This window comes from Bubalus kerabau, chromosome 8, assembly GCF_029407905.1.
Source record: "Bubalus kerabau isolate K-KA32 ecotype Philippines breed swamp buffalo chromosome 8, PCC_UOA_SB_1v2, whole genome shotgun sequence".
NCBI classification, from domain to species: Eukaryota; Metazoa; Chordata; class Mammalia; order Artiodactyla; family Bovidae; genus Bubalus; species Bubalus kerabau.
This window is the reverse complement of record NC_073631.1, coordinates 36097428-36122191: the sequence shown is the minus strand read 5'-3', so window position 1 is coordinate 36122191 and position 24764 is coordinate 36097428. Positions and strand designations below refer to the sequence as shown.

Sequence of the window (24764 nt, the reverse complement as noted above, 5' to 3'; positions counted from 1 at the left end):
CCATCGTGTGCCTGATAAATCTTAAGGGGGTAATCAGGCAGTGAGTCTTGTTAAATTTTCCCTTTGGTAGAAGAACACTTATTCTAAATTCTTTGATGTGGATTAGATGATATATCTCATTACAGATCCCATACTCCAGCATCATCGAGAAGAATCAAACATCATTGGATCATCTCTGGGCAGTCCTGTCTCAGAAGACTCAAAAGATGTTGAGGATTTGGTACACTGTCATTAGGTAATTCTTAGAAACAAGCCATTCAGGCAAAGCCACACTGTTCATTATATCTCCAAAGAAATAGGAGCATCCCCCAAGAGGCTTAATTTACCATTCCTCTGGCTTTTGAATAGCTACAGTGCTCAAGCCACATACAGTGTTGCTGCTATGACTTTTTACCTCTTTAAATATATCATCTGAGGTCTAGTCTTACAACAGTATGTAGTTGAGTGGAGCACTAGGGTCTTAACTGCAGAGATCCCAGTTATTAGTGTTTCTTATCAGCAGGGAATTTCACTTTAGCGGAGAGAATTTTGAAATCGCCAAAGCTTAACTACTGTTTTAAAAGCAGTAATATTCATCTCTACAGATCAGACATGGCACTCTGTCCGGTCTCAAGTAGGCCTGTTTATATTTCAGAGAAGTCACATGCTCTAGAGCCTCCCAGTGACCTTCTGCACAGAGATATCGTCTAAGTAGTTTGAGACTTGAGGTGACTGTGTGGGGGTTATTTGGGTTTACCCATTGCTGGCAGTGGGAGCTGATTTGGGCTGGGTAATGAGAAGAGTATTAAAAGGGTTTAGAAAATTCACTACAGGTTTTTTTTTTTTTTTAATTACTTTTTAAAGGGAATATGGATGAGAGTAGTAAAACAAAATTCACCAGAAGCTAAGCATTTTCATCCCTCAGAACCCACTGTCACCAGTTTACAAAGTTAGCACTTTGAAGTAAAACTAAATGGGAAAGGAAGTACTAAGTTGCCTATCCTATACCATGACCTTTTATTACATGTTTTGCTATGTAAACTACCCAGGAAATAGCAGAGTATCCGAGTTTGCCGTTCACTTAGTGCATTAACTGGTGGGGGTTTGATGTAACTTCTCCCTCTCAGGCAATTTAAAAACACAAAATTTGCTTCTTGAAACAAACCAAGAGTCATTCCTATACTAGAGAAGGTTAAGCCAAAATTAGCCTCTAGGGCTTTAATGAATATGACCCCTATAGAAAAAGGTAAAAAAAAAAAAAAAAAAAAAAAAACTTGTATAAATTATTTTATTTATTATTGTAATTAGATCTACACAATCAAAGTTGTCTTTTCACCATCTGTGTTTTGTTAACGTGAAATTGTAGTTATAAGCAAAAGTTGGTTGCCTAGGGAACAGTAATTGTATATTCAGTTTAACAGAAATAAAAGAATATTTGTCTTAAAATGCAAGATTGTTTGTTACATAGCCTTGCACCACGCCATTACTTTATATAAAAAATTTCAAAAGTGAAAATGATTTGTGCTTTAAGGGGTAATGTTTAAGTGCAACATCGGCTCCTCAAAGAAAAAGAAAAGTGATTTAGGATATGTCTCCCCTGCAAGAGGGAATTTAGATTTACAATTAACATGAAAATCATGTATCAGACTTCTGCAGGAGACTCTTCAGCATACCTTATCCAGCTCTTATTCGAGTCCAAATATATTGCTTTGAAGAGACCTGGTGAGTGTATCTCTTGGCAGCCTCACTTTCCCACATCATGGAAGTACAGATTCGCACATATACATAACATGATGATAGAAAATAAGATATAGTAAATAAGGTTTCTAAATTTCGGTTCTAAATCTCCTTGTCGATACCAGTAGATCTAAAAGAAGAAGAATTAAATAGAAGTTTAAGTAATAGCATTGGGCTGAATATTAAAAGTTTTAAATACAACTAATTCTTTCCCACTGTGACCAGGTTCATCCATATATACTTTTCCCCCTAAATGAGGCTAAGGCAGCCAGAATTTTATTCTTTGTAATTCAAGTGTACCAGCTGAGTTTATATCCAAAATCATACTTTATTCCTGCTTTCTCAGTTAACTTTGATCAATGTTTAAACCAAGAGTCCACCAATTGTTTGGCGAGTCATTCAAGAATATGTATGTATCTTCTAGAGATATTTTAATTATTATGTTAGTAAAAGGTACAGCTTTTTAAAGTACTGGAAGGGAGGACAACTTTTAAATTCCTTTAACTGATTCAAATTGCCACCAAAACTGGAGCTTTGCACACGCATGCCTCTAGTTTAAGCTGTTACAGATCACTGTCAGCCACTTCCGGCTCTAGGCTGGGAGTGGAAGAGCAGTTCTGGGAGCTTTGTTCCCAGGCTCTCCAAGTCCGAGGGGCCACTCCTTCCCTCAGGCTAAAGGAACATAACAGTCAGTGAATCTGAAGCTGGGAAGTGTCCCCAGGTTTAATTTTAACTCAGATCTTACGTGAGTCAAAACAATTATGTTAAAGGGTTTTGAAGGGAAATGAAACAGCCGCCAACTAGTGATGACTTGGCAAATACCCAACTGAGGATTGGCTATTGTCTTTGTTTCTTTACCTAACAGAAAGGCTTCTTAGTAGTGTTATAAAATCTGAACATTCTTGTGAAAAACATACAACTGTAGCTTTAGGTTTCTCAAGAGGTTTTGGTGTTAATTACTTTCATTTGGGGAGATAATACTCAAAGATTAAAATAGACTAGTTCTGTAATTATTAGAGGAGTAATAACATTTCCCAAAGACTGTTGGACTCTGTATGTAGTCCTTGAAGAAAGATGAATTAAATTAAATCACATCATATCTTTGGTGACCCAAGTCTTTTTTTTTTTTTTTTTTTTTGTATCAAGGGAACAGAGTTGCCTTTTAGGGTTACAAGGTTACAACTTTGGGATTTAGGAGAAAAGGAGACAAATTAAAAAAAAAAAAAAATACCCTGGGATTTTAACAATGAGAATTGTGACATCCTTTGGGGGAGAGGAGTGGTGTATAATTAGACACCTTTTCATACAGATTTCCAGGCACTGCAACCATCAGCCCTCAAGGATACTGAATTTAAATTTTCAGTAGTACTCACAAGTATGCAGGCAGTGATACTACTCAAAGAGATGCAGACAGCAAAAAATATATTCAGCGGTTTTGGAGGTAGTTGAGGGAAAACAAAAGCACTGATCAGCGTTACCTGTATGGAAAGAAAGTGTGTCAGGCCTCAGGAGTAATTCCAAGACTTGGTTAGACTGCCATCTAGGCAAAGTAACATTATAAAATGCTCCAAATGGTGAAATGGCATCTTATCTACCACCAGGTTTGTCTTCTGGAATGTTAATGTTTAATAAAATCTTTTTAATTGTGTTATTCCTTCTAGTACTTCCACTTAATCTTCCCAACCTCCTTTATGAAAGGAGACAAACCACCATGAAGCAATAAAACTAGCTAACCTCAAAATAAACCTCTTCATCAACAAAGATTAGAAAGCATTTAAACATCATTCCCCAGGATTAATGACTATACTGGGGAAAGTTCTAACCTTTTTGTTATTTTGAGTATACCAGCAAAAAAAAAATACCCAAAACTGTTTTTGCTTAACATGAAAAATACTAAAAAATAGGTTTCTAATACCCTATAGTTCTCTTTCTACCTTAAATATAATGTTACCCATTCTTTTATGAAGAAGTCATAGAAAGAGACTTAACTAAAATTCTCTTAGATTTAATAAAAATGTGCCAAATAAAGGTCATTCTCAGACTGGGAAATGTAGCTTTGTTTTATTTTGATAGCACCAAGCTGTAGTATACAGAATGAGAAATTAAAATAATCTTAAAGCCAAAGGATAATGAACATACTTTAGGAACAAAATAAACGTAAAGATACTAGAAGAGCTGTGGGTTACATACAGAAGGGAGTTACTAGTAGCCACTCACATACTACAGATTTATTAGGCAAACCCAGAAAACCAAGTTTATTTGACTTGTGCTATTTCACATTCAACTAGGGGGTGAGAGTGGAAATCAACTAGCTACTCCATTTATACCAAATGCAGTTTTATTCAAGTGTGAATAAGATTGAAAGCATTAATTTAACTACAATTGGAATGTTCCATATGTTCATGTACTGGCCCTTTAAGGTTTTTTTTTTTTTTTTTTTTTTTTTGAGAGTTGACTGAACTGCAGTATTAAGGTTTTCAAAACTTTGGCTAAGACCCTGGCTGACACACAAAGATACTTACTAGGATCAGTAAAGATGTTAAGCTGCCAACAACTAAATTGATGATTCGATCCTGAAAAAGAGAGAATTTTTTAGCCATATGATAAACTCACGGCATTTTAGAAAGACACAATGCAGGACACTGAGAATGGAGAAAGCACCCTGCCCCTCTGAGCTTCACACAAACAGCTGCCAGAAAAGCAGAGTGTACTGAGCCACCAGGGTAAAGAAAGGGGTTTGGGGAAGCTGGACAGCTGCGTAGAGAAAGTTTCTTAAAGGGACATGGCATTTTTACATTAGGGCTTTTTGAAGATGGGAAAGGGAGGCTTACAAATAATCTACTTTTGCTGCTGGGAACAGTATGAGCAGAAGCAAAAGGGACAGGAACGTGGGGGTGGCCAGCCCAGACCCTTGGTGAAAACAGTCAGGAACCAGACTTAGATGTGTCTCTTCCCATCATGAGTTTCAACCTATTCGTGATACAGATGGTATCCTTGTTCATTAATCTTAAGAATCACCTGAATGAGGAGCTTGGGGTTTCTACCTATCAAGATCTCTTGTTATACCCATCCCTGCCCTAACCAACTCCAAAGAATGCTTTGAAAAACTGATCTAATCCAATCCTCATTTTACTGGTTAAGGTACATTTTGGTTCAGTGAGTACAGTTAAACTAGTTGCCTAAAGTCAGACAGCAAGTTAGAATCAACATGAAACAGGATATCAAAATCAGGGTCACTGGTTATATGGTTTCAGTTAAAGGAACTGAAAAATCAAGTAATATATAAAAATAGTATGTACTAATATGTATATTAGGTTGATAGCACTTATTCACAGACCTTACAGAATGAAGTGGTAAGGGTTTAAGACCTGATTAGGAAATACTACCTCACGGCCAATGAGAATATCAAGTAACCTTAGTTTGGAAAAGTCAAAGCTGAAGTCTTTAAAGACTGTGTTGGTAACCTCTGAGCACTCCAAGATCAGCAGGATATGGAATATGAGCAGCCAATAAACAAAAGCTCCGAGATAGGAAGGGCACAGGAACTTGCACAGAGTTGTCTGCTTCTCAAGATAAGAACCCAAAGAAGAGTAGGGCAGGCAAAGCCGGGAGGGAAGAGTGGAACAAAGCAAAGGGTAGGGCAGGCAAAGCTGGGAGGGAAGAGTGGAACAAAGCCAAGTGTCCTCTCCAGGGCGTCTGACCTCACACTCCAGACCAAGGCCACTGCAATTTAATGTCACACAGAACAAAGGAAACTGAACTCCAGCCGGACCCTGACCCAACCTGAGGACTCGAACAGATCTTACCAGCTAGAGAAGACCACACTGCACACGCAAGAGTGAAACCAGAGCCTCTTGTTAGGAAAGTGACCCAGGGATAAAGCGCTGAGCACTAGTCCTGTACAAGGCAGATGTGTACTTAACATAAAATGTGTTTACAGACAACCCATGTATGAGAACCCCACTGTTTCTGCCTTGTGAAAAAGTTTCAACTAAATCTGGTCTATTCTAAGAAGTAAAGAATATTTGCTCCCATCTCCTTATAAACTCCAGGGATTCTTAAAGGTCTACATATGTCACAAGAGCTTTTGCCAACAGAAGCCACTGAAGAGGTTCAGGTGAGAGGCAGCCACCAAGAATCCCTATTCTCCAAATGGTACAGCAAGTTTGGCAACCAGGATCAAAACAGGGAGAAGAGGGGATCTAATGGTGAACAGATGGCAACTATGCCAGAAGCTTTTGTGTATCTTCTAAAAAATCCCGGGATGAAAGGCTAGTGTGACTATTTTACAAGTGGAAACACAAGCTCAGGGAAATTTAGAGATTGCCCCAAATCTCAGTACCAATAAGTAATGGAAACAGGATTCAATGCAACAGAGGAGATTCCATTTCTACTTTTCACAGAAACAGCAGTGTAGCATGTAACTGCTGGTCTAGACAAAGATTGTTGTTGGTTAGTCACTCAGTTGTATCCAACTCTTTGTGACCTTGTGGACTATAGCCTGCCAGTTTCCTCTATCCATGGGATTGTCCAGGCAAGAATACTGGAGTGGGTTGCCATTCCCTTCTCCAGGGGATCTTCCCAACCCAGGGATCCAACCCACATCTACTGCACTGGCAGGCAGATTGTTTACATCTGAGCCACCAGGGAATTCCTAGATAAAGATAGCAAGTTGCAAAGTACAAGCCTATTAGCAAAGTACAACAGTACTACAGTAAAGTGTTTATCTTTCAGGAATGATTTCCTCATAAGTGATTGTTTTAGATTGGTGAACTTAACCATAGAAGCCTAACTGGTTTCAGTCATTCATGAAAATACATCTAAACTTTAATGACTACTTCCCTATTTGCCTTCTAGACAATCTGTCTAGAATCCCAACTCATCTTCATGAATATCAGGTATTCAATCATTAAAATACAGTCTCTCTGGGACTCAGTGGACATGAGTTTGAGCAAACTTGGGAGATGGAGAAGGACAGGGAAACCTGGTGTGCTGCAGTCCATGGTGTCGCAAAGAGTCGGACACAACCGACTGACTGAACAACTAGGACTCCCAAGATGGGACGAAGTATTTAGAATATGGCACAACTATTTCTCACAGTCGCCTTTCTCCAAGCCAAGGTCTTGGCTTCAGGCCTTCAGCTATTGAAGTAACCTTGAATGCAGGCCAAAGAAACAGCAGAGTTAGCTTTGGAAGACCTCCCACTTCAGTCTAAACTCTTGCTATGCAGACTGCTCTGGCTCTGCAGCACTGGTCTCACTTGAGAGCCTGTAAGAAATGTGCAATCTCAGGCCTTGCCCCAGACCTACTGAATCAGAATCTACATTTTAACAAGAGCCTCACATGATCTGTGTGCACAGCTGTAAAGTTTAGAATCGAAACCATTTTGAACATTGCTAAGTTCAAATCTTCGGGTAGAGACCCTCCCTAGGCCCAGAGATGATTTTTCAGGACTTTAGCAGCTCCCCCCACCCCTCCCAGTCTCCAAAGATAGAACAATAGAGAATAATTAAATTGCCCTTAATTAGCATTTCAAGGGGCAGTGTTAGGGCTAATATGTTCCAAGTCAGAACAGAGTGCATGGAGAAAAGGGAGTATTACATTTAAATTTGCTGTTTATGGAATTAATTGAAATTCAGGTTATCTCCATATCAAAAGCTAGTTTCTATTAACTCAGCTACTCTATTTCTCACAAAAACTAGCTCTCTTCCTCAGTTTTATTATTGCTGTATTTCCATCTAACAAAACCATTCTCCCTACCAGATCTTTATACTGTTACTTATTTTCACTCCCCAAGAAAGTTGAGCAGGATCAGAATCAGCCCTGATCTTTACCCACAGAGATGACAGGACAGGTTGTCTTCCCTTCCTGCAGGGGCTCCCCTCATGGTTCAGACAGTAAAGAATCTGCCTGCAATGCCAGACAACTGGGTTCAATCCCTGGGTTGGGAAGATCCCCTGGAGGAGGGCATGGCAACCTATTGCAGTATTTTGCCTAGAGAATCCCAATGGACAGAGGAGTCTGGCGGGCTACAGTCCATGAGGCAGAGTCGGACACAACTGAGCGACCGAGCACAGCCCAGCACAGCCCTTCCTCAGACATCTACTCAGCAACAGGCCAAGAGACTGTCTTAACTCATATGTATGAATTTATGAGCACATAAACATAACAATATACAAACATACATAGTATAGTTTTGACTGGGACTCTGCATATATTGGGCTTTCCTGGTGTCTCAGTGGTAATGCAGGAGACAGGTTCGATCTCTGGGTCAGGAGGATCCCTTGGAGAAGGAAATGGCAACCCACTCCAGTATTCTTGCCTGCAGCATTCCATGGACAGAGGAGCCTGGCAGACTACAGTCTCTGGGGTCGCTCCAGAGTCGGATTAAGTTTAGTGACTAAACAGCAACTGCGTATCTGCATATAGTACCTCTTGTGTGCTCAGTCATGTCAGACTCTTTGCAGACCCAAGGACTGCAGCCCACCAGGCTCCTCTGCTGAAGGAATTCTCCAGGCAAAAATAAATGGAGTAGGTCACCATGCCCTCCTCCAGGGAATCTTCCCAACCCAGGTATTGAACCCGCGTCTCCTGCATCTCCTGCATTGGCAAGTGGATTCTTTACCACTGAGACACCAGGGAAACCCATATTCCCTCTTAAGTCATTTATTTATTCACTTAAATATTATCTCAGTTATCTCAATAAAGCTGGGAAAAAAGTGTCTTCTATGTTGTAACTCAGGATGAAGGGACTCCACAGAGACCTGGGGAGAGCAAACGTCATGACGGGGAAGAAGCTGGGCTGCGATGCCCAGGTGGAGACAGCAGCCCAAGTCCAAAAGAGGCTCATCTTCCTCTGAAATAATGGAGGAGAGAAAGATTGCTGTGGCTGCAGCGTCTGTACCGGGGTGAGACAAGGTAGCTCTGTGCAGCAGTAAGGAATACACTCTCTCCATTTACAGTGGGGACCTGGGTTCAGTCAGACCTGTTTGCCCAAGGTCATACTGCCAGGTAGTGGCGAAAGTCTCCTCCCCCAAGCTCTCTGCAAAATGCAAGGCTAACAAGCAATTCAAAAGGTCTAAGAACGCTTAGACATGTATGTGGTGGCCCTGAAATGAGAGTTGAGACCAACGTTCTCATCTCACTGACTAGCCAGATGGCTTCAAAAGGACCCCTTAACCCCTTTGGGTCTATCAAGTGAGAGGACTGGGCTGATGTCTGGTCCTTTCCAGTGTTAACTATTCATGGTTCTCGGTCATCAGCAGTAGACAGCACCTGGGCCAGAGGAGAAGGCCTATACCTCAGCAATCAAAAAGCACAGGAGCCCCCAGATTCCTTGCTCAGTCATTAGCCAGCATCCTGACACAAAACAGAGAACCCCAAATTCACTTCAAGTGCTCAAGTGGTAAGGTTCTGGGAACATCCCAAATAACCAAAAGCCGGCCTTTGTCCTCAGCAACCCAAAACATCCTGCTCAGAATGCTGACAGGTAAAATCATGCTTCCATTGCCACAGTAATTTATGCTTTGCCTTATTCCAAAATGGACCTGAAGCCTGTGCTATCTTAGCAAAACCATAATCCATTCGAGCAACAATAAAAAAGTAAGGCAAAATTTCTAAAGTGATTTGGGGAGTAGAAAGAAGGAGCAAAAGGATTTATGAGAAAAAAAATCTGACTATGGGACTTCCCTGGTGGTCTGGTGGTTAGGACTCCGAGCTCTCACTGCCAAGGGCCCAGGTTCAATTCCTGGTCGGGGATCTAAGATTCCACAAGTCAAGTGGCACAGCCAAAATATATATATATATATATATATATATATATATATCTGAGTGAAGAAAACTTTTCTAAGTTCAAATGTTAGTGCTAAGATTCCAAGCAGCCCAGAAAGAAGTCCAGTGGATTTCAAAGCTCTCCCTGATGACGGTAAGCGCACTGCAGGATGAGAAGAGGCAAGCTGCTCCTGGGTCTAAAGGGAGTGTTGCAGGGGTACCCAGATGTAGAAAGCACATCTACTTCACACATAATCAGTTCTCTTATTGACACGTAAAAATAGCTGAAGGCATAACGTCCCCAGAAGAGTGAGCTGCGGGGTAAGAAGTGGGACGGCTGAAATGCCACACACCGAATTTAACTGCTCTTCCTTCACAGCTCAACTCAAACATCGCCTCCACTATAACTCCCATCCAGACAGCATCCTCGGGCACCCCTCAGGATGGGAGCTGTCCCTGTCTCAGGTCTCCCGGGTCACATGGTCCACATGTGACACTTCTGTATTTATTGCCTGTCACCTCCTCCATTAGGACTGGCAGTTTATTAACCATGGGGAAGGTAGCCTCGAGCCTGGCGCACTGCCGGCCAGTGCCCTGTGAATGATGCTTAAAGAACAGTATCATCAATAGAAGTGGCTGATGGCATTTTCCTTAGAGCCTCTCACCAGGAGAGGCCACTCAGCCGGAGCCTGACTTATCAGAAACCCCAGCTTCCAGTCGCTGCTGTAGGACAGACACACAGCCGCACCATAGAAGCCACAGGCTGGCCCTGCAGCCCATGAGGTGAGGCTCTCCCCAGCTACGGGGGCCAAACCCTCATGCTGACTCCTGGGCCAGATGTCGGCAACCCCATGGAAATGCCAGGAGTGAGCCTCGGGCACCTCTAGGTCCAGGCTTCCTAAGCCTGAGGATAAAAGCCTGGTCACTCATCTCCTGCCAGAGCAGCATGGCCCTGGTTTCAGAGGCATGACAGCAACTCCTGCTCAGGAAATGGTCCGCACGCCATGCTCCCTCGCACTCCCAGGGAGAAAGCCCCTTGAGGGCAAGGAAAACCCTGGATGGACAATGCCAGGAGAACATTCCCTGACATGCTCTGGAGGGAGGGGGTGGAGGAAGGGGGAGGCTAAGAATCCCACTTCTGTGTCACTTCCCCCTTTGCGACTCCACCCAAGTCCTCAGACATCACCACAGGTGGCCCTACAGACCCCATCCCTCCCCAGGTGCGCTCCAGCTCCATCTTCACCCCTCACACCCACCGAAACCTGTTCAATGTGAGCCAGCCTGGACACAGAAAGTTCTCATGAGCCCCGGATCTCCCTTGCAGCCTCTGCCCTTCAACTTTCTACCCAACAAAGCCTATGCCACCCACATACTCCTCCCAGGTGCGCTGGGCCAGGAAGAAGGCGGGACAGGGCACGTCCTGCTTCCCAAGCTGGAGAGAGAAGCCAATTTCAGTAATATCCTCTACTATGTTCTGAATGTTTGTGTCCCCCTAAAATTCATAGGTTGAAATCCTAATGGCTAACGTGACAACAGGAGGAGGTAGGGCCTCTGTGAGGTACGTAAGTCATGAGGGTTGAGCCCTCAGGAATGGGGAACTGCATGCGTCCTAAGTCGCTTCAGTCGTGTGTGACTCTTTGCGACCCCGTGGACTGTAGCCAGCCAGACTCCTCTGTCCATGGGATTTCCAGGCAAGAATACTGGAATGGGTTGCCATTTCCTCCTCCAGTGGGTCTTCTGACACAGGGATCGAACTCCTGTGTCCTGCGTCTCCTGCATTGGCTGGCAGATTCTTTACCACTGAATCATCTGGGAAGCAGACAGACAAAAGCATCCTGTATTTTTAAGATGCATGTCCCTGTCAGTCTCATGCCAACTTCTTCCCTTCCTCTTCACAATTATTTCAGCACCTGCTCTGCCAAATCCCTCTTCTCCAACCCTCTCCTGCACTGCCCCTGAGCTTAGTCTTCATCTGCATCCACTAACTAGATCACTCCCAATCTGTGTCACCAAAGCCCTGACCAGACCATGCAATCAGCAGTTTGAGCATCCAGAGCCCCCCCCTGCTCTCGATGCTTTGACAATCCAGTCCTGAGTCACCCCCAGACCCTCCCCCAGTTACTTCCAGGCTCCAGGGCTAAGCCTTGCTGTGGAGCCTTTCAACAATCCTACCTGTAACTGTTTACTCGTCTGTCTTCTCCTCCTCGCTGTAAGGCCTGGGAGGCTGAGGGCCACTTCCCCCTTGTTCACCGCCAGGCTCTGGGCCACTACCCATGGCTGACTTCCAGCTCCATGGTGCCCTCTCCAAACTGTGCGCCCCTCCGTGGGCCAGTGCCCACCCAGAGGCAGGAGCAGCTCTGTCTAACTCGGACCAAGCCAAGCCATGTGGCTGTGGGAGCGGCCATCACCCAGGGTGGAGAAAATGTTCTTCTAACTACAAAAGTGCAACCGCACCCGTGGGCAGGGATGCAGGTCATTTCCCTTTTATATATTCCTAGCATATATGAGATATTCAAATATTAGCTGAAAGAACAAACTAACTGGTTTACTACAAGTTCACATGTTCACAGCTGGGCCTTCGCTGATTTTCACGGCCTTTCATTTTAGGTTGATTGTCCCTGTCTCTCTCCAGGAAGTGGTCTGAAGCTCCACCTCATCTCAGGTTTACAATCTCACTCTTGAAGCCTGTCCATCAGCAGAGATCCTTATAAAATAAAAGACGCCAAGAGAAAGAGGACCCCCCATTCCTCCAGCCTGAAGAGGACTGGGGGGCAGCTGGCTCCTCTGCCAATCCTGGTCTTGTTAGTTACCTCTATCCTTCTCTCTGGGCTGAATCTCTCCCTTGTGGAGTCCACCTCTAGCCCCCAAATCTCAACTCCTCCAACATCGGAAGTATCTTCTGTCCATCCTGCTCTCCATTCTAATGTTCAGCATCCATTCTCCACCCTTTTTACATGCTAAGTGTGAGGAAGTCAGGAAGGAATTAAAACAGGGTAAGGGAAGAGTGATCAGGGTGGAGCTGGGGGGCTATTTTTAAAAAAGAAGGTCAAGGAATCCTCCTGTTTGAGCAGGAACCCTTTTAAGAAAAAGGAACGAGACACCTGAGGATCTAGGAGACGGGTACTGCAAACAAGGCAGTATAGCACTTACAAGGGCCCTGAGGCGGGTGTGAGCCTGGAAACTGGAAAAGAAGGCCAGGATGACTGAAGCCGAGAAGAGAGGGAAGAACAGGGACTTGAGTAGCTCTCTCCTCCATGTTGTACACACATGCTCCATAAGCAAAGATACGCTCTCGGGACTTCCCTGGTGGCCCAGTGGTTAAGAAGCCACCTGCCAATGCAGAGGACACAGATTCAATCCCTAGTCAGGGAACTAAGATCCCACGTGCCGTAGGGCAACTAAGGCCACGTCCCACAACTACTAAGCCTATGCACCACAGCCAAGACCCTGTGCAGCAAAAAAATAAAAGAAAAAAAAAAAAAGAAAAGATACACTGTAGCACACAGCACACTCCCTGGGACACAGCATGCACACAACTATTGTATCAAAGCATACATTACACGCACACTCTCGACCACTGACAGCCTCCAGAAGGAAAGTGTGCGTCATACAGCATCTCCAAGTTCTAGAGTCTGCTCACAATGGGACATTCGGCTCCCTCCCCTTCAACCCAGCTGGACCTCCTGCTTGGGATTCCCAGTCACCTCCTCCTGTCAAATCTGACTGTTCCTGGGCCTAAGATTCAAAAGTCCTTTGTCCTGATGCCCCCAGTATAATAAATATCCCCTTCTTCCGTGCTCCCCGGAACTCTATGCCTCCTGTCATTACAGGGCTCCACCCCACGTCAGTCCTCCTAGCTCACAAGACCCTCAGGTCCCGGAAGAGCAATCATCTTTTCTTGTGAGGGAGAGAGGAGAAAGGCAATCCAGTCACCATGCATTAAACACACCAGGAGCCCATACTTCCTCCCACTGATGAGGCCCGTGGGCCACATCCTGCAATTCCGCATGCAAAGGTTTACATTTCTCATCACAGCTCAGAGTCCTGATACCAGAAACAAAAGGCCAATTCTCAGAAATGATTTTCCGTTTCTTCTTCCAAGTCGCAGTGGAAACCATCTCGTCAGGAGAGCTGTAGCAGTGGCCCCGTCAGATGCCCCAGGGGCAGCCATGCAGGGACAGAGACGCTGAGAGGCCTGACGTGGGAGGTTTGGGTTTGGGGGAAGCAAGAAAAGTCAGGCACTGCCGGTGGGTCTCCTTGGAGCCCCCAGAGCTGCGTGGTCCTAAGGAGACAGGAGAGTCCCCCAAAGCTGTGGCCAGAGGCAACCAGCATCCCTGGGGTGAAGCCAGGGGCTAGACGGCCTCCCCATATAACTCTGGGAAATGGGGAGCTCCGATCACAGGGGCTGCTGTCCCAGGCTTCGGAGAAAACCACAGGGGCAGAGCCACGTGAGGAAAGCTTATAAGACTCACACACACCCACACTCGCCAACTCGCATGCTCTGAGCCCGGTCTCAAACACACCAGGGCCTCTGCAGCTGCCTACAGCTCTGAACGCCCACTTCTGTCTCAGGCCCTTCTAGAGAAAGCAGACATTACGGATGCCTTGAAACATGTCCCCTATTTCAAAGATTCACATTCTGAAGCATCTTTCACTTGTGAATATTTCTGTGATATCCTTCCTGCCAGATTCTCCTCCTCACGGTGAGGCGTACTTGAAATATATTATTTTCATTGAAGCATCACTTAGGGAAATGAGATCACAGTAAAAATAGAAAACAAACCTACTCCACATGTTTAGGGGACAAAATGATCCCTAGCACTGGTACCATAGGAAGTGCTGCTGCTGCTGCTGCTAAGTCGTTTCAGTCGAGTCCGACTCTGTGCTAAAAAACAGAAGAAGAAGGAAAAAAAAAAAGGATCTAGCACTTCCTATCTATCTAGTGCTAGATCCTTTTTTTTTTCCTTCTTCTTCTGTTTTTTAGCCTCACCACACAGCATGTGGGATCTTATTTCCCAGATCACTGATGGAACCTGTACCCCACCCCACCAAGAATTGGAAGCATGGAGTCCAAACCACTGGACCACCAAGGAAGTCCCAGAAATGCCAGGTCTTTATGTGCTCTGACCTTCAGAACTGGGAGACCAAGAACAAGGGCTAGGACGTCAGGATCATGACAAACCCAATATCTGTGTTTTCCCCTGCCTCATGCCTGCCTATGATCTCAGGTACATCATGGAACACTGAAGCCAAAATTTCCATATTTATACAACAGTCTAACATGCAGGGAATCCCATAAAGATTCAGATATATTACAGTAAAGCCCTAGAACAGAGTGACATTTACAAGCGTCAGTAAACGGCTGCTCACATGCTGTTAGTATTATTTCCACCACGTCTAATGGGCTGTCATTCACCAATGGGATTAGGTCCTCAGAGATGAGTGCGAGTTGAGTGGGCCCCAGAGCCTGGCCCGCCTTTCAAGAGCAGCCCAATTTCAAATGCATTCCATCATCCCCACCGGGACACTTAAGTTTGTCAACCCAAGTGTCTCCATGGCAGCCCCAAAAATATGGTCATTATGGGTGCTTAGTCATTCAGTCATGTCCAACTCTTTGCAACCCCATGGACTATAGCCCGACAGGCTCCTCTGTCTATGGAATTTTCCAGGCAAGAATACTGTAATGGGTTACCATTTCCTGCTGCAAGGGATCTTCCAGGCCCAGGAATCAAACCCACATCTGTGTGTCTCCTGCATTAGCAGGTGGGTTCTTTACCACTGAGCCACCAGGGAAGCCCCATGGTCATTATACCTACACACAAACTATGGACTGAACCTAAGAAAAAAAAAAAAAAAGACTAATTTAGTAGGACCCTGTCTGTTACCACAGATCTGCGAAAACCTTTTCTACAGAAGGAAAAACACAAGCAAACCACCAGCTTCTGAGAGACCAGGCCTCAGTTTAAGTTTTTACACAGTATTGTATTATGTTTATGGGCTCTTTGCTCAAGCTCAGCAAGGAGAGGAGAGAGTGATGCCCTTAACTGCACAGGAGCCTGTTGGTACCCAGCACCCCAGGTTTCTGAACACCAGCCCCCACCTTCTGCTGATGGTTCAGGAGGTCCCAAGAAAGTAGGTTACTTTTTGGTGACACTAGATGCTCACTTCACTTAAAACTTAACATACCTAAGAACATAACAAGAAGCAGACATAGATACAGAGAACAAACTAGTGCTTACCAGTGGGGAAAGGGAAGAAAGGAGGGGCACGACAGGAGTAGGGGATGAAGAGGCACAAACTATTAGGTATAAAACAAGGGATGTAGTGTAAAGCATGGGGAATATAGCAAATATTTTACAATTACTATTAATGGAATATAACCTTTAAAACTGTAAATTTCAGGATTTCCCTGGTGGTCCAGTGGCTAAGACTCCGCACACCCAAGGCAGGGGGACCAGGGCTCCAACCCTGATCTGAGAACTAGATCCTGTATACTGCAACTAAGACCTCGCACAGCCAAATAAATAAGTTAATATTTTTTTAAAAAACAAAAATTGTAAATCTCTCTATTGCATACCTGCAACTCATAATATTGCACATCAACTATACTTCAACAACAACAAAAAATACATAAAATCCAGAACTAGGCAAGGCATTGTGCCAAGTGCTAAAAAGGCTGGAGAAACAAAGCAATTGGCTGCTACCCTCAAGGAGTGTAGACTCTGGCCGGGAAGGCAAGACTTATTATATGAACCTCTCACAGCAGAAGCAGTGAATACCAGGAGGCATCTCTGACCACCAGGCTCGTAGGAGAGAAGCATGGGTGTAGGCTGGGCAGAAAGGAAGGCTCTAAGATGGGGAATCAGACTAACCAGGATTCAGGTATTTGGAGATGAGAGCGTGCAACAGAAAGTAGAAGAGCATTTACTGAGAGCAGGAAGGCAGCTCATGCACAGAAAGAGGCCCAAGGAGAGGTGTCAGCCCAGACTGGGCATCACAGAGCACAGTTAAGACCAGGGCTGTCAGCCTCCTTGTGCACCAGCATCCTTGGAAGAGCTTTTTCAACATACAATCGCCTGAGACCATCCCTCAGAAACTTCCCAGTCCTGGCATCTATCATCTGGAACCGTCTCTCTAACACAAGAAATGGCAACTAAAAGTGGTTTGGCAGGCTGGGTGAGAGCCACAGGGACAACAGATCCGTCCTGGGAGAAACTAGCTCCAATTTGAGGGAGAATCAGGGTGCGCTCAGAGATCACCGGGAGGGAGGCTGTGTCAAAGGCAAGAGTCGAGAGGCCCTGGGGCTCTGGGCAGGGGGAGGGGCGGCAGGCAGACCCAACACTCCTAACCACAGCTTTGTCCTTAGGAAGCAGCAACCCTCATCCCCACCCCGCAAAAGGCAAGAAGTAGCACTCTAACCTTAACACAATTATTTGCAAGGTCAAATGCTCCAAGTCTGAACTGTCTGAATTCGACTACAGGTCATCAAAAGACCTGTTTTTCACTTTTTGTTTTTTGACCTCTTTTGCAGGGAGGGGAGGTAAGGATTCAGGAATATGCAATAGAACATGAAACTTTTTGCCTTTGGCACCAAAGATCTGAGCCTCAGGACCCACTAACTTGCTCCCTACATGGAGAGACCCTCCATATTATGAGTCCAGTGTATGCGCCTTCCTCCAGTGTCACTCACTCTTCTTACATCACATCCACGTAGGAACAAAGGGACGGAATGGTCACCACCCTTCTTAGAGGATGAATCATTTATTATTAGTGAAAAACAACAGAAGAGGCTGGTCCAGGAACTGGCTTTCATTGCATTCCATGGAGGGAATGCAGCTAATTTCAGTAATATACTTTACTTCCATACATCTAAAATACTGTCATTTAAGTACATACTCAATATGAAAAGTGGAGAGATTTTTACACCTTTTTTTTGTACTAAGGCTTTGTAATCCAGTGTGTATTTTCACTTAGCCCTCTCTTCCGCCCTGCCACCCTCCCACCCTCCCACCCCAGCCCACTGCACTGGCTGCGGGAGGCAGGTTTACCTTCCGCCCCAGACAGAACCACCCTCCTTCTTCCCCTAGGTTCACCGATCCACCGGCTAAAATGGATTTCGGATGATTCTGCAGCCAGCTAGCAAATCAGGAAATCAACATCAACTCACAAGCCCTGAGGATAACTCAAAGCATTTCATTACCCAGACAGAAAGATGGCCCAAAGGAAACTTTTACAGGCAGCTGTGGGCAAGAGAGGGACAAATATCTCCAGGGTATAGTTCAAACGAGGAAGGGAGGAGCAAGGAATAGATTTCTAGAGTGACATTTCCTGAAGGGAGTTCTGTAGACACTCCGTTCAAATCTGCTGCGGGTGGAGGCACGCAAGGTAAGACTCCAGAGCAAGGCATTGATTGTGCCAGCGGTGAGAGGTCAGCCACCAAAAGAGCACCACGTACCACCCCCTTCTCCAACGAGACTCTCAGTGAAAAATGAGCACGTTAAAGGTTCTGACAAGTCCCGCAGTAAAGAAAAATGTTTCACAAACATGACTATGGAACTACTATGACTGAAAATTCACTTGCTTTAGAACTGCACTGTCTGACGTACCAGCTCTGTGTGATTACTGAGCACCTGAAACGCAGCTAGTCCAAACTGAGATGGGCTCTAAGTGAAAATGCACACTGGATTACAAAGGCTTAGTACAAAAAAAATGATGTAAAAATCCCTCTACTTTACATATTGAGTACGTACTGAAATGACAGTATTTCAGATGTACGGAAATAAAGTATATTACTGAAATTAACTGCATCTGTTTACACTTTTAAATATATGGCTATTAGGATATTTAAAATCTCATACGTGTTTCACCTTATATTTCTATTGGGGTAGTGCTCAAAATTCAGAAAATGCTAAGCAACAGCACATGCCCTGAAACCTCAGACACATCATATTATCACATTATTTGTGCCACAATTGTTTTTCCCTGAAAGAGATGTACTGCATCCCAGACCTAGGGATGAAGTAAAAACAGACGAGAAATGCACCTGCATATTCAGGCCAGGGTGGGTAAGACAGCCCACCTAGCAATATAAAATTCCAAAGGTATCAAGGAATGAGTATCTCTGCTTTTGTCTATTATCCCTTAGACATTTATGTAACAATAGAGAACTATTTTGCTTTGCCATTCACTCCAAGGCTGTATCTATAAGTTATTGCTAAACATCATGCTAACAACTGAATAAATCCGGGGTTTGGTAACTGAAAACAGTACGTAAAGACAGAAGTTCCTTTAGGGACTGCCCATGCGGGCACTGCTCCAGACCTGCTAGGTCGTGTATTTCTTGTAATATGGCAGATTCTAGTATCTTTCACTTCCTCCATGACTTTGGGCATATAAATCCACCTATTTCCTCTGAAAGGGCCAAGTACGTGAATGCCCACAGTGGTTCCTGGAGCATGTGATCCAGACTGCGAAACTCAACATTTACTGTCCTAGTCAACTTGTGAAACATTGCCAGAGGAGAACCAGTTGTGTGACTGAACTCATAGCCTGCTTTGTAGTTCAGCTTCCCTGCTTGTGAAAGGAGTGACAAGATCCATCACCCAAAGGAACTGGGGGATCAAACAAGGTGACGCTGGATGCAAAGCATGCTGCCTGGCATGGAGGAAACACCACTTCCCTCCTGACTCTGCTCTGTGGGCTTCAGTCATCTTGGCCATAGAGTTAGAGATTGGACCTCAACCTCTGGGCCTTTCTAGACTTAAAAGTGAGAGCCTATCTGTGGTCAGTCAGTAAAAGGCAATGAAGAGGACTAAAAGCTCAGAAGATCTGTCAGACTAGGACAGGAAGTGGGCTTTCCCCTTTCTTTTACTCAAAGGCAACAGTTCATTAATGAATTGGCTGTTGTGTCCAGTTTCCAGGGAATCGCTGGGAGCAAACTCACACAGCAGCCATCAACGGTTTCCCAAGGTCCTCAGGAAGCACGGGCTCCAGCAGTGACCGTCCTCCGTGGGAATGGCTCCACCTAACATGTCCTGTGCTTTCACTAACGAGGCCCATCCTGCGCCCCGCTCACTCACGTCCCCAACAAATCACTTGCCGTCATTAAAGACGGATGCCTCCTCTTCCTCAGATACGACAATTTATATGAAACACGATGTTTCTTCCTATCCTAAGACCAAAGTCTCTCTCCTTTCTCCATTCTGTTTAATTTCTGTATGTCCAATCACCCTGTCAGCCCTACAGAAGAAGCTAAAGGGAGGAATTCTGGGAGATCTGGAAATATATATTATTCATAATTTTTTTCTTTTCTCTGAGTAGCTGATCTTACTGTTATGAGGTCTAAAACTGCCTAAGTAATGCTGGGAGTATACACTCTTGGATTGAATAAATCTGTGATAAACAGAGATATATTTGGAATAGTCAAATTCTTGGATGGATTTCAAATGGATCATAGGCAATAGGTAAACATAGTCATTGACTACTTAGGCCCAAGTGAGTCAGAAAAAATCACTATTTCTAAGTGTCCCTATAAATCAATAAGTCCCTTATCAATTCACATACATCAGTATTAAGGGGCTAAAGGAGGTCAGAGGTCTGCATCACCAGAACCCCACAATCCCTTGTGCACCAAGGTATGCGAAGGAGAGACTGAACCTCTTCATTCTCACGCCAGCTGGGCAGCCACTGGGTAGTCCAGTGGCTAAGACTCTGCGCTCCCAATGCAGGAGACCTAGGTTTTGTGGCTAAGACTCTGTGCTCCCAATGCAGGAAGCCTAGGTTTGATCCCTCGTCAGGAAACTGGATCCCACATGCCCCAACTAAGAGTTTACATGCCGCAACTAAGGATCCTGTGAGCTTCAACTAAGACCCTGCACAGCCAAATAAACAAATATTTTTATAAAAAGGAGGTGGGGGGGGCAATCTGATCCCTTCAAGCAGTCAGCTGCCTCTACTCCCCAGGCCCCAAATCCTCTTCCAGTCAACTCCCAATGTAGGAGCCTTCATATCTGAAAGCTGAAGGCTACCAAATGCTCAGAATGGAGAATCCATCCTCTAAGATCTTCCCAAGCTTCACAAAGGGACCACGTTCTCCCCTGTGCCCCAGTATGCCCCCTCTATGCCCTGTCATAGCACAGATCCAGCTGCCTCACGTGTGCTTACCTATTTCCCCCAACTACTTGGATTCCTTGGACCCCACCCCACCACCCCCGAGGCTTATCACAATACTGTTAGCAGATAGGAATTCCATGGCAGTCCAATGGTTGACTCCTCAGTGATGAGAGAGAGCCTGAGTTCAATGCCTGGTCAGGGAACTAAGATCCCACAAGCCATTCGGCCAAAAAGAAAAGAAAAGAAAAACAATATTAGCAGAAATAGGAATATCTACTGGATTCTGGGATTATACAAAAGCCACACAATAAACAAGCAGCATCTTCCTATACATCAAGCTTAAAACATTTTCTTGTAAAGACACTTTGAGAAGAGAAAGCAAAATCCACAGGGAGGTTAAAAAAAAAAACAAAAAAAAACAAAACACACAAAGTAGTGGTCTCCTGGCAGACTGGAAGCTTCCAAATTCAGGGTCATGCCCCAGGTTGTCGGCTGGACAAGCTTTCTGTCCTTTCTGCTAAAGAGGTCCCTGCCTGAGCAGAAAAACCCAGGAAGCTCTGGACTCCATATGTGCCCTACTTTCTATGAGAGGCTGAGAGTACTTTGTCAGGGGTCAAAGATCACCAGCGTCACTTTCTAACTAAAAAAAAAACAAAAAAACAAACAGGCTAATCTTGCCCAAACAACTCAGAAATTTAATGCTGGGGACAGGAAAAGAGCTCTCTTCAATTACTGGACCAGGACATCACAGGATTAAGCTTGTAAGAGAACATTATACTTTTTAAAAGCCTGAAATAAGGCACTAGAACGTGTATGGGTCTGAGACTCTTTGATCACTTCCTGGAATGGAGCCCCATCAAAGGAACCCTAATTTCATGCCTCTACTCTTCTTCTCTGCTTGGTTGCCTCAGCAGTAAACCCTTAAGGGCTCTAGATAAACACCAATCAGAAGCACCACTCTTGGGCCCTTATGGAAGCCTCAGAAGCCTCTTGAAAGTCAGCACGCCAGGTGGACAAGCGGATGTGCAAACACTCTGACCACCCGGCTGGGAGGCGAGGCAGAGATCGGGCTTCCGCACTCCCGTTTAGGGCCCCTAACAGCCCAGAACTTTCTGAACTTTTCTCCACCCTCAATCTTCAAAGGCTCTTGACCAACCCTGTCCCAGAGAGGGAGCCGAGGGGCAAAGCAAGTATCCTGAGAAGGATGAAGGGGGATCTCGCTGCAAGTTCCCTCTAGGGGCCGCAGAAGGACCCAGCAGGGCTCCGGGTCCCAGGGGCGGGGAGTTGGACAGACACGCCACTCAGGCCCCGCGTCCGGGGCCGCACTCACCTTGGCAGATGTCTCTCCAAACAGAGGTCTGTTGTCCAGGCCACTTGTGCCGTACGTCCTGGTGGAAAAGTCCTCCATTTTAGGGTTTCTTCACTGTCCCCGAGCCACTCCAAGCCGAGCCAGCATTGCCTCCCGGAGTCCCGGGTCTACGACTCGCGGCGCCGCCGGTCACAGGGCGCTCATTGCCGAAGCCCAAGGAGGCCGGAGTCCCGGCGGCGGGGGTGGGCGCTCAGACCCGCGGGACGAGGCCGCTCTGCCCCAGCCTCGCTCCCCTCCTCATCGTGAGCAGCTGCCTCAGGAAGTGAAAGGAAACAACACCGCTTGGCCGTCCCGCCCGGCCGCTCCCGCTTCCCCCAATCTCAGCGCCCCGGGCCGCCCGGCTGTCTCCGCAGCTCGGGATGCAAATCGGCTTGGCCGGGGCTCCCCGCTTCCCCGCCCTCGCCGCTCCGCTCCGTGACACGACCATTTCCCGAGCTTTCTAAATGTTCTGGTGAGCACGGATCCCTCCACGCTCGAAGGCGGGGAAAAGTTTTCCCGGGAGAAGGCATTACCAGCCCTCCCGCACCGCTCCGCCCCTCTCGCCCCCGCGGCCAGCGGCCGGAGTAATGAAGCTGCGGGAGCAAAGCCCAGCGGTCCGCCCGCCCCTCCCGCGGCGTTGCGGGATCAGGTCGCTGCCGCGCCGAGCAGCTCGGGTCCCCGCTCAGGTGTTGCCGGCACCTGTGGGCCGACGCGCGCTTGCGGCGTAAGAAGGGGATCCTTCCTCGGCCCCGCACCGACGGGCCACCCTCCCGGAGCCGCCCCGCGCCCGCAGGCCAAACCTCGGCGTCTCCAGCCGCCCGCACGCTCGGGAGTCCTGGCTGCACTGGAGAGCGCGGGTCCCGATCCACGCCGGTGCGGCGAGGCGGTGCCAGGCGTCGGGGAGAGAGAGAGAGACCTTCCGCGCCGGCGGCGAGTGTGCTGTGCGGCGGGTCCCCGGTCCCCTCCCACGGCCGGGACCCGCGGCCACTGTCGCAAACCGACTCGGCCCGCCCAGGCCGCGTCACGGCCGAGGCCACCAATCCCGCACACCGGGGCGCCGCATTGGCTACGGAGCTTTATTTCTAGAGGTGCCAGTTTATTCCCCGCGAGGCAGCCGATCTCCCGGCTCCCCGCTTTCTCTGGCTCCTAGTAATTAGCGCTTGCGCGACCCACGTGGGCAGAGCACATCTCGGGAAGATAGCCTCGCATTGGGCTGAAAGCTTCTTAAAAACAACCAGCCTGCTTTAACCACCCCAGTCTTTGCACCACTAGGATGGAAAGGGAGTGGTTGATAAATTAGTTGTTTATCATGTTTGTGTGTTTGTCTGGTTTGTTCTGTGATAGGGAACCTGTGTCTTGGACAGAGACGGTCAAGAGGTAATCCGTGCTTAGGTATTTCTTCGACTTGTCCACTCATTCTGCTGGTGATGATTCTGAGAAGCATATGTGTATCCACAGAGGAAAAATGCATCGTATGTCAACCTCTTCGGGTTTGAAGCTGGAGAACTTGAGGTGGACAGACACCCTAGGCAACCCAGCGTCACTCTGCATTTGGGAGCCTTTTTAAGTATTAGGGAACAAATGCAACCACGCCAGGTAACCCGGACACTACAGCTCCTACACTGAAGAGAGCTGTGACTTAGGTTTGTTCGCAGGGAGAGCGCATGTTGGAACACTGTAGCCCTGTAACACTTAGACTCCAAGACAAATTTCCACGTAGTCCTTCTAGAGTTTAGGACAAGGGATTGGGATAAGGGATGGACTAAGAACCACAAATGGCAACCCACTCCAGTATTCTTGCCTGGAGAATCCCAGGGATGGCGGAGCCTGGTGGGCTGCCGTCTATGGGGTCGCACAGAGTCGGACACGACTGAAGCGACTCAGCAAGAACCACAAAGCTTCAGTGGAATCAGGTATGGAGCATATCGATCTACCAGCTCTGTATTTTATGGATCTTCTCTTTGTCGGGACTTTTTGTTTTAAGAGGAATGCACACAATCTTGCACCCAGTTCTATTAGACGTTTGACCCAATAAGTAATTTTATTCACTCACAGGCAGCCACATTTATTCAACAATACTTCTGAGAACCTGCTCCGTACCAGGCAACCATCAAATAGAGTAATACAGTCATCAAGAGACAGTCATGGTCATAGTGTTGAGGCTGGAGTGGCAAAGAGAGACACGTGACACCGTGGAGTGACTCATAGCACAAGCTTTGAGGTTGATTATATCTGCCCTCAAACCTTGATGCCACCATCTACAAGCTGTGTAATCTTGGGAAAGTTATCTAATGTCTAACCTCTCTTGAGCTCCTTCGATGTAAAAAGTGAAGATGATAATAGTAAATGGAACTAGAATATCTAACTTCAACCTTTAAAAAAAATAATTGAATAGAGAATATTTAAGACACCTGGCAAGTAAGTTTCCAAATGGTTGCTTGCTTGAGTGCTTCCTTAGTCATGTCTGACTCCGTTACGGAGTCCCAGCTTGCTCTGCCCACTGCCTGATAGGCCAATGAATCCGAGAGAGGAAGTACTGGGGCAAGCAAGAGACTTTAGTCGGGAGCCGGCAGACTGAGAAGATGGCAGAAGAGCACCTCAAAATAGCCATCTTATTGGGGTCTGGATGCCAGGTTATTTTATAGATCAGAGAGAAAGAAGCAATGAGGAACTAAAGTCAAAAGGCAGACTAGAGAGGGAGAGGCAGTGGGGAAGTAAAGTGAAAGGTTCTTCAGTCTTGCAAAACATCTCCAAAGGGATGTCCAGCCTTCAGAAGGAGTGTGTTAATCTCTTCTATTCACAGGTGGGCAGGGACAAA

At 46.2% G+C, this 24764-nt stretch overlaps 2 protein-coding genes across 8 annotated transcripts in view; one reads left to right on the top strand and one right to left on the bottom strand.

Moving 5' to 3' along the window:
• Window positions 1-1430, top strand: part of DMTF1 (cyclin D binding myb like transcription factor 1) — a 49782-nt gene extending 48352 nt beyond the window's left edge. For all 5 annotated transcript variants that reach the window (XM_055590056.1, XM_055590057.1, XM_055590054.1 and 2 more), the window contains one exon: window positions 126-1430. In XM_055590056.1, coding sequence (XP_055446031.1) covers window positions 126-235 — 110 coding nt within the window. In that variant the 3' untranslated portion in view covers window positions 236-1430. The remainder of the gene's footprint in view (window positions 1-125) is intronic.
• On the bottom strand, window positions 1252-23046 carry TMEM243 (transmembrane protein 243). Of its 3 annotated transcripts, none has more exons than XM_055590060.1 (6): window positions 22747-23046; window positions 21929-22221; window positions 12637-12816; window positions 4239-4289; window positions 3090-3194; window positions 1252-1846 (listed from the first exon to the last, which is right to left on the bottom strand). In XM_055590060.1, the coding sequence occupies exons 3-6, from the start codon at window positions 12760-12762 to the stop codon at window positions 1724-1726; spliced, it is 405 nt and encodes a 134-aa protein (XP_055446035.1). In that variant the 5' UTR covers window positions 12763-12816; window positions 21929-22221; window positions 22747-23046; the 3' UTR covers window positions 1252-1723. The 3 variants fall into 3 exon arrangements, with proteins under 3 accessions (XP_055446035.1, XP_055446034.1, XP_055446036.1); XM_055590059.1 differs by having other exon boundaries at window positions 21929-22217; XM_055590061.1 differs by lacking the exon at window positions 12637-12816 and having other exon boundaries at window positions 21929-22217; window positions 22747-23003.
• Window positions 23047-24764: the final 1718 nt, after the last annotated feature.

What these genes read in the sequence shown, in the direction of transcription:
- TMEM243 (XM_055590060.1), bottom strand. Translation starts at nt 12,762, where the DNA reads ATGGAGCATGTGTGTACAACATGGAGGAGAGAGCTACTCAAGTCCCTG. An exon ending in TAACATCTTTACTGATCCTA is followed by an intron (nt 3,195 to 4,238) that starts GTAAGTATCTTT and finishes CTTTCCATACAG; the next exon opens with GTAACGCTGATCAGTGCTTT. An exon ending in GTATCACTGCCTGCATACTT is followed by an intron (nt 1,847 to 3,089) that starts GTGAGTACTACT and finishes TTCTTCTTTTAG; the next exon opens with ATCTACTGGTATCGACAAGG.